The sequence below is a fragment of the Plasmodium gallinaceum genome (genome assembly GCF_900005855.1).
Source record: "Plasmodium gallinaceum strain 8A genome assembly, contig: PGAL8A_v1_100, whole genome shotgun sequence".
Classification (NCBI taxonomy): domain Eukaryota; phylum Apicomplexa; class Aconoidasida; order Haemosporida; family Plasmodiidae; genus Plasmodium; species Plasmodium gallinaceum.
In genome coordinates, this window is record NW_021628292.1 from 7,501 (window position 1) to 17,585 (window position 10,085).

At 20.3% G+C, this 10,085-nt stretch overlaps 2 protein-coding genes across 2 annotated transcripts, besides 1 other annotated feature; both read right to left on the reverse strand.

Moving 5' to 3' along the window:
- Positions 1-1,566: 1,566 nt before the first annotated feature.
- Positions 1,567-4,111: a repeat region.
- A 1,233-nt stretch (positions 4,112-5,344) lies between these two features.
- On the reverse strand, positions 5,345-6,472 carry PGAL8A_00376100 (fam-e protein; the record flags this gene model as incomplete). Its single annotated transcript, XM_028673516.1, has 2 exons — positions 5,345-5,364; positions 5,512-6,472. The coding sequence occupies 2 exons, from the start codon at positions 6,470-6,472 to the stop codon at positions 5,345-5,347; spliced, it is 981 nt and encodes a 326-aa protein (XP_028529961.1).
- Positions 6,473-7,001: 529 nt separating this feature from the next.
- PGAL8A_00376200 (fam-e protein) lies at positions 7,002-8,162 on the reverse strand (the record flags this gene model as incomplete). Its single annotated transcript, XM_028673517.1, has 2 exons — positions 7,002-7,031; positions 7,188-8,162. 2 exons carry the CDS (start codon positions 8,160-8,162, stop codon positions 7,002-7,004), a joined length of 1,005 nt encoding a protein of 334 aa, XP_028529962.1.
- Between the last annotated feature and the right edge of the window lie 1,923 nt (positions 8,163-10,085).

Genomic DNA, 10,085 nt, shown 5'->3' on the forward strand with positions numbered 1-10,085 from the left:
CTTTTCATTCCAATTTTATTTTGTGATGCTATAGATTCCCCAACTCTAAATTAATTTTTTTTTTTTTTTTTTTTTTTTTTTTTTTTTTTTTGTAAACCTTTAAAATGAGAAATTTTTGTTTAGCCAAATTTATTAAAATTTATTAGATTTATATATAAATATTCAATTTTAGAGTAAAAATTACAACAGACTTTTATTTTTATTTATATTTCGTATATTTAAAAAAATGGAATGATAAATAAAACAAATATATAATAAAAACAACATTTAAATATTAATTAGTAACTGTAATATTAAAAAATGATTTATATAAAAAATGCTATGCAATTATAATACTACATACATTGATGTGTATTTGATGCATTCAACGTTCTATATTTTTAATAATTTAAAATTTTGAAAATTTATATGTTAATTTTTTTTTTAAAAATTCATAAGAACTTATATCAGTATATGGGAATATATAACATTATCCCTTATTTACAAAAAATAATACACATTAAAGATATTTACATTTTAAATTCAAGAAAATTAAAATGAAAAAAAATTTGAAGTTTTTAGTAATAAATATTGAATATATATATTATATATTTTTCTACAATTCTTTTTAAATATATTAAAAAATGTTAAACTTCTTCACACTTATATTTTATAATACTGTGCTTGTTTTAATTTTTTTCTTTTTTTTTTTTATATTTTTTACTGACAGCTATTCGTATATATGCTAAAATTAAGTAAATACATTTCCTTTAATTATAAAACATGAATTAAAAAAAAAAAAAAAAAAAAAAAAAAAAAAAATTTAATCGCATTTATGCAATAACCACTTAAATAATTTAAAAAAGGTTTACACAATATATTAAAATATAAATTCATAATTTACTTATATAACTAAATTTTCACTTAATATAAAACTAATTTTTGTTTGTGTATATTTTTCTTTTAAATATAACTTTTTTGATTTTTTCTTATATACTTTTTTTATCTTAATTCTTTTTCTTTTAATTTTATTATTGATAAATCTTTATACAATATATGTATATATTTATTTTTTGTTATAACTATTTTTTAAAAAAAATTACTTTTTCAAATATTTGAAAAAAAATAAAAAAAATTAAGTACTTAAATTCAAAAGAAAAAGTGAAGATGGATATTTATTTTTAAGAAATTATAATAACAAATCTTATAAATAGCACATTTAGAAGTCAAATAAATTAATTACATTTTAAAAAAAAAAAAAAAAATACTATTTTTTTAATCATATATTTACAGTAAAAGATATTTTTTAAAAAAAGTTTTTTGACAAATTTACTTTATTCTAAAAATATATATTTGTAAATTTACTTTTTTACGAGTAATACTTGTCAGTTTCAAATTTAATATAAATGTTATTTACAGAATATGAAAATATATCTTTAGTTAAATATAATAGATTTTTTCTTATAATATTCAAAAGAATGCATTTTTATCGTGATATAAAAAATGTCAATAAATATAGATAAAACAGAATTATAAAATAACTTTTTGTATATATATTATTATAATCTTCTAATAAAATATAAAAAACTGGAAATGAAAGATAAGTAATTTCTGTCATTTTATTCTTGATTTGCTCCAAAGCCTTTGAATGCTCTTCTTTCAATTCAAATTTCTGTTTCTTAGATAATAATGGAGCTAGATCAGAAGGACACTCTGAAAAGTTCTTAATATAATTCCTATAATAATTAGCAGCACATAAAAATGATCTTAATTGCTTTTTAGACTTAGGTTGTTCTTCTTCAATAATTGTCTTCACCTTATCTAATGAAGGTCTTATACCATTTCGGTCTATCTCTTTCCCAAGATAAGTTATAGATGTTTTAAAAAGTTCACACTTTTCTGCATTTATTCCTAAATTATTATTACAGAGTAATTCACATACTCTTTTTAATACTTCTAAGTGCTCAATTAATGTTTTTGTAAGAATGATGATATCATCAATGTACACAACTATATAATTCTATTGAATTAATTTCATAAAAATATGTTCCATTATTCTTTGAAATTGTGTAGGACTTGTTTTTAGTCCAAATGGCAATACATTAAATACAAATGTTCCGCTATTAGAACTATAAATCTAGTATATGGATTACTATTTTCCTCCAATGAGATATTCCAAAATCCATTTTTGAGGTCTACTTTCGAAAGCCATTTCGTTCCATGAAACGTTTGAAATATGTGTTTCATGTGTGGGATGACATGTAAATCATCTAATATAAATTTATTTAAATACCTATAGTTTAATGTGACTTCTTTTTTCCCTGTTTTCTTCCCAACCGTTACTATTGATGAGGTCCAATTTGCATTAATGACCTAACTTATTACTTTTAATTTTATCATTTCATCTATTTTTCGATGTAATTCTGATGACATTTCTTCGCTCAATGGCTTAGGGTTATAACACCGAGGTTTCCCTTGTACCTGAATAGAAACTTTGAATTTGTTGTTGGGTTCCATTATTTTATTTTTCCAGAGTCTTGTATTATTTCTTAATACTTTTTCCAACCCTTCTTTATTTTTCTCATATTTTAAGTCAGATCCTTCAATAAAATACTGAATAATTTCTTTATTTGAATTCTCTAATCTATCTTCTTTTACTTCAGATTTAACTGCCATGTTATGTATATATCTATCTTTTTTTTTTTATAATGGCATATCCTAATTTGTCCATTACTAAACCACTAAGTAATATAAGGGGTTTATTTGTTTTTATTTTGGCAAATCTGGTTATTACATTTATATTTGAAGATTTCATGTATATTTTCACCTTTTTAGATTTCATTTCAATGTCTCCGCTATATATTCCACAAACCTTGATTGGTTGAATTGATATGTCTGGTTCTATACCTAGATCTTAGGCTGAAACCGTTGATACAGTACATAGATCCGCTCCTGTATCTAGTAATACATTAATGTTATGTCCGTTAATTTCTTCTATTTGTTCCTCATTTGTACGTCGTACTTTTTCGCTTCTAATTTCTGTTGTCCTATTAACGGATGATCCACTTTCTGCTGAGTCTTTTACACCCTCATCGGATTCCTTTTTGATATCGATTTCTTTCTCCTTGAATACTTTATTTATTCTATTTCTCTTTCTGTCCTTCTCTTTATCACTTCCTTTAGGTTTATTTTCTTTATACCTTTCTTTTGCCTTTTCTTTTCATCTTTCCAGATGTTCGAATTGTTTATTAAGGTATTTTTTCCTTTCCCGGATTTTCTGTGGATTAGTTTCATTTTTGATCATTTTAAAATTGAAATAATATCTTTTATCTGTTATTATACCTTCGATTTCATCTTCTTTATCTCGAATCACTCTATTCCTACATACTGATATCAAATGCCCTATCATAGTACAGTTATTACATCTTTTCTTACGATATTGATTTATTAATTGGGTGTTCGGGGACTTTACTATAGTACTGAACAAACCAATTAATAAAGAGAATGTAGAGATGACTCTACGATTTTTGTATACTTATGTATATTTTTATTTGCTTTGAACGAGTGATCTTTAATTATAATCTACTTCGTTCAGCATTCTTTTGTTTCAAAAGGCATTTATTTATTTTAATAAATAAATCCTTATTTTTATTAAAAATTTAAATACTTATTTAACATTAATTATTATTAAATTATAATTACTAGTTTATTTATTATGAATTATATTCAACAATCATTTTATATTGCTATTGAATTAACAAAACACAAATACTTATTAAAAATGCAAATACATTATATGAATATTAATTACTTGAAAATTTTATCTTCATATGTATAAAATTTTCTCTCATAAATTCAAAATATAAATATTATGCAAATTAAACGCTTTAAAAAAACATTATTATCTTTTTTAAAAAAAATTTCTCTCCTCCCCAAAAAAAAAAAATTAATTTTTTTATTTTTTTTTATTTTTATCATTATCTTTTTCGAAAGAAACATTTCTCAAAAAAAAATTCGAATAATTTTTTTTTTTTTTTTTTTTTTTCTTTTTAGTTAGCACAACTAACTATGTATTCTCCACATAGCTAGTTCTTTTGTAGCCAAAAAGGTTAATGAAGCCTTTTATTAACCAAGTATTGAACAAACATATTAATAAATAGCATGCATAGTTACCTATACTAATACAATGGATTTATGTATAATTTTAAACGCTATAAACAAGTAAACCATATTAGAAAAATTTACTTCGCTTAAAATTCTTTGTTTTGAAGAGGTATTTATTTACTTTAATAAAAATCATAAATTTTTACTAAAAATTTAAATCTTCATATAATGTTGGTTTTAATGACATATATTTTATTTATAATACTTCAAGGAATGTTTAGCAAATTAAATTCATTATTCTCATATTAACAATTATAAGTAATTAAAAAAATATAAAATAAAATATATAAATACTACAAAACATGATAATTTATTATTGTTAATAAGAAATATTCTCAGACAATTTTAAAAAAAAATATTCCGCAAGAAATTTTTTTATCCAAAATTTTACTTTTTCAATTTTTCTATAATTAGATCATTTTCAAAAAAAAAAAATGTATTTCCTTTAAGTATTTTGAAATTTACCAAAAAGAAAAAAAAACATTATTAAATTTTTTTTTTTTTTTTTAATATATAGCGCTTGCGTGGTTAACTATTTATTTTTCCTATAGCTATCATTTCTTATTCTCAAAAAGATTAATAACACCTTCTATTGACAAATCAACAACAAAAGTAACTGGTGCAATTAATATTTTACATTAAATAATAAAATAATAACAATTCGATTAATATTTTATTTTGATAAAAATAAAATAAATAAAATTTTTTCTATATGCTCTCCCTCCATTAATTTGTTCAATATTAGCAAGATAACTGAAAAGCCAACTAATAAATCAAATGCTCACTTATTTATAATGCAATATTTTTCTTAGTAAGCAAAAGCAGGAGGAATCAGTTTAATTATTTTTTACTAATTTATTTGTTCATTCCTATAACAAAATATTTCAATATTTAATTTATATATTTATATAATCAAAAATAATGTAAACGCATTATTCAAAAAAAGTATATAACATTTGGGAAATATAAATATAAAAAAAAAAAAATTTCAATTTCAAATCGTATATATTTAATATATACTTAGTTTAAATACATTTATGAAATTTTTTTTATCTTTTATAATTTAATTATTATAATAAAAAGTTATATATGTAGATTCAAATAAATATATGAAATAGAAAATGTAATTTCCTCATTGTTAATTTCACACTTTTCTTGTAAGAATTTTTGCCTTTTTAATAAACATAGTAACTCCGCTCTTTTATCTTCTATAACCTTTTCCTAAAAAAAATATAAAATTTATTTAATACACATAAAATAAATATATTAATATGTGACGGTCTTTCTTTATATATTAAAAAATTGAAAAATAAAAAGTATATATGTAATAAAAGCGTTATTATACTGAAATGTTTATGAACAACTTACTTTTACGACGTCTAAGAAATTTATATACAAAGCACCAAATAAAAACAAGCATAACTAGGAAGGGCAAAAGAGATGTCGCAAGAAGAATAGATGAACTAGGTCTATTTTCATGACTTATAGGCATATATGTTGGTGCAGGTTCTAATATTCCTCTACTTGGAAATACGTTTTTTATAGAACTAATTTCTAGTTTTTCACATGAAGTTAATTTCTGTGTACTATTGTATTGGCAAAGTTGTGGATCACATATAAAATTTGAGTCCTTTGTTAAGCAACTACCTGGAAGATATAAAAATTTTTGTTTTTCTATAGCGCTATCTATAATGTCATTTATAAAAATTAATCTTCCGCTATAATTTGCATTAAAACATGATAAGTGACCATTTACAACTTCACATAAATAAAACATACAGGGTTTATTTTCAATATATTTCCCTTTTAAAATATGACAGGCACTTCTACTAAAAGATAAATCCCTATATTTTAATTCAGTAACTGTATGTTTTGAATTTTTTGAACGTTTTATATTAATTATGTTATCTTTTCCATTAATAACGTCATATGAATTAAACGAAAGTGTTTTTCCTAAGTAGCTTGCATCAATGTGTTCACATATTGTTGCTTTTTGGCTTATTTTTCTAAAACGGCATAAATATGTTTTAGTTGGATATTTATAAGAAAAAGCATTATATTCAAATAAAAACACAATACCATCCACATCATTATTTGAAAGAAATATTATCCTAGAGTGATTATGTGGTTTATAACGTTGATATTTAAATATGTTTTTTGATAAATCATTTAACTTATTATTTGAATCCTTCTCTGCCTTAACTGGTAAAATTTCATAACTACAAAATAATGAAGTTAATTTATGTGAATTTAAAGGACAAATACGCATAGAACATTTGGTAACTTCTCCTTTTAAAATTTCGCATCCTTCATTATATAGAAGTGCCATTTCTAAAATTAATGTAATATGCATATATTTTTCACATATGTTATTAATTAGAGTTTCGTAGGTTTTTCCTTAATATTTATTTAATTATTTCTTTTTTAATATATCATTTTATTATAAATTGTATTTTATTCCTTGTAAAAATTATAATTTCTAGTAAATTAAGTAATATTTACAAAAAACTTAAAATTCTCTTTCTTAATCTTTTGTTTAAAGATTATAGTTTAATTGCATTTTTTTTTTTTGAAAAATATTTTTTCATAAAATTTAGAATTCACATGACACTTTTTAATATATACTAATGTTTTGATTTTTTTTTTTTTATAAAAAAAATAAGAAGCGAAAAATTTTAAAATATGTTTCATATTATACATATTTGTATAAAATTTTTATATTCTACATAATTAGGAAAATTTATGGTAGATAAGAATTTTAATAAAAGTATTAAATCCAAAAATATAAATTTCCTGTAATTAATTATATATACATCTACACTTGTAAGCATATTAGATCTTATTAATAAACTTAGCATTTATGGTTCTTTATATGAAGCGTATCTCTTCTGAAAAAAAAAAAAAATAGGATTTATTTAATGTATATAACATATACATATTTTTATTTATATTTTCATCTTTATATATTAAAAAATAGAAAAAATATAATGGTAAAGTATATATATAATAGGATAAATAATATACTTAAATTATTTATAACTTACTTTTTTTCTGTTTTTTCTAAGTACTTTATATAGATAACATCCTACAAAAAAAAACAAAATTAAGAAAGGAAAAAAAGACATTGCAATAAGACTAGATGAAGTATTATCCTCATTAGATATATATCTATCTTGTTTAGATGCCAATGCTAGACTTTGTGAATGTGGTACTACATCTTTTATAGTACTAATTTCTAACTTACTACATGGATATAATTCATTAGGTTGATCGTATTGACATAAATATGGGGTACAATAATTTGAATCTCCTTTTATACAATTATTTGGAAGATATATAAATTTAGTAGGTTCTTTTACCCCATTAGATGGTTCTAGTTGGCATAATTTCCCATTAAATTTAGCATCTTTACAAAATAAACCACCATTAGAATACTTCTTGCATACGGAAAATCTACAAACTTGTTCTGATGTATTTGAATCTGTTACATAGTGGCATGAATCTTTACTAAAAAAAATTTCTTCATATCTTGCTTTACGAGTTGCATGTCTTTCATTTTTTAAATATTTTAAACCATTTAGAAATTTATTATCATTATCCCTATCAAGTATATCAATGGAATTAAATGAAAGAGGTCTTCCTAAAAAAGTTTTTTCAACTTGTTTGCATAATGATAATCCTGGTTTTAAATTCCGAAAACGACATAAAAATACTAAACTTGAAGCATAGCCACTCTTTGGATTCACTTCATATAGAAACACAATATCTTTATTGCTATCTTGTGAAAGAAAAGTTATTTTGGCGTCGTTTTTATAAGGTGGAGGAGTATCTTCAAATACAAATATATTTTTCTTAATATTATCTCCAGAATTTTTTTGCGAATATTTTATAGCTTTTTTAAATGCAGGGTCACACTCAACCGATTTAAATTTACTTCCATGTAAAACACATGCAGTCACATTACATTCGGTAATGTCTTTTTCAGGATTTTCACATCCTTCATTATATAGAAGTGCCATTTTTAAAATTAATGCAACATATATTTATTTTTCTTATTTTTTATCTCTTATAATTTTACATATATTCTATTATATTTTTGTAGAAATATTATTTTTTTAAATTCTTACTTTTATTTATGTATATATATTTTTTATCTTAAAACAAATATAGTTTATAATATATACTTATAAAAAATTTAAATATAATTCATATATTTTTACTTAACTATTATAATTTAATTACATTTCTTCGTTCCTTCAATAAAATACATTATTATAAAATTTATTATTCATCGTACAAATTTTTTAATTATATATTATTGTTCAAGCTTTCTTGCAAGAAACATAAAAGAAATGAAAAAAATAAAAATTAATACTACTGATTTAATAAAAAAAAGCTAATAAGAAAGAATTTTTTCAACAAAAAAATAATTATTTTCTTTAGTTTATTAAAAAAAATTCTAAATAAATTAAAGAAAATTAAATATTCTTTACAAACAATTATAAAAATAGGTATAAAAATGATGTTATAATATTATTATTTATAGAATTATTAAAATTGCAATTATATAATATTTATTATATTAATTATAAAAAATAACCAAATTTATATTAATTTTATTTTAATAGCTATGTACAACTAAGGATAGTAAAGTAATAATGTTATATAATAGCTACTTAATAGGTAAAAAAAAAATAATAATATCAAATAAAGTGGTACATGCAACAATATTTTTATAAACAAATAGTAACATATAGATAAAAAATATCAAAATAAGATGGTATATATATATATATATATATATATATAAATTTTACAAAATTAAATTTCTATAATATTTATTATAATTTATAAAACATTGAACTTATTTTGATAATTATGTAATAATTTAGTTAACTATTTAATTTTTATCAGTAAAATGAATTCAAAATAAAAATATAGCAGAATAAATGCACACGCATTAATGGTTTATAATAATGTTATTAAAGAATTAAAAGTTCTAAAAAAAAAAAAAATAAATATGAATATAAAATTCATATTTTTATAAAGAAGTTTGAGTTCAAATTATTACAGTTAGATTAAGTGCAAGTTATATATGTTTGATTTTTATTTTAAAAATGTTTCAACTTGAAATTTGAATATTAGTAATATAAAGAAATAAAATTAAAATTTTATGCATGCATATATAGCTATATATTAAAATATAAAAAATAAATGTTTTAAGTAAAAAATTAAAGATAAAAACAATAATAAAATTATTGCAGTGGATATGTAAGTTTAAATGATGAATATATTTTAATGATGATGCAATAACATCATTATAAAGAAATATGATTTATAAATAAAAAAAATATCAATGCTACAATTTTATTTAGAGTGAAGACCTGTTTCATAAAAGAAAAAACAGAAAAAAAAATTAATGTAAATAATAAAGAGCGGGAAATTAAAAAAATAATGATAAAAAAGGGAAATTTTTGATAGAGAAAAATATAAATAAAAAAAAATATTTTGAATCTACAGTTATTCTAGGAAGAATTATAACAAAATGCATAACATTTAATGTGTAACAGATGTAGGTTTCTTAATTATATTTGCTGAAAAAAGAATTTTATATTAGAAACAATATATATATTATAATAAAAAGAAAAAAAAAAAAAAAAAAGGAAAAAAATACTATTTAAAATTTTCTTATTTTTATTCACTGATATTTACTTTTTTTTTTTTTTTTCATGTATGTATAATATTTTATGCTATTAGTTATTTAATTATTAGAATTTTGTTGATTGGTTGCATATAATAAATAATGAAAAGCATTTCATAATAAAAAACAAATACTATTGAGAATGAAATTAATAATAAATAATGCAATTGAACTAAATAAAAAAATAAAATATGAAATAAAAAAGAAATGTTAATGAATAAAAAACAAAAAAAATAAAATT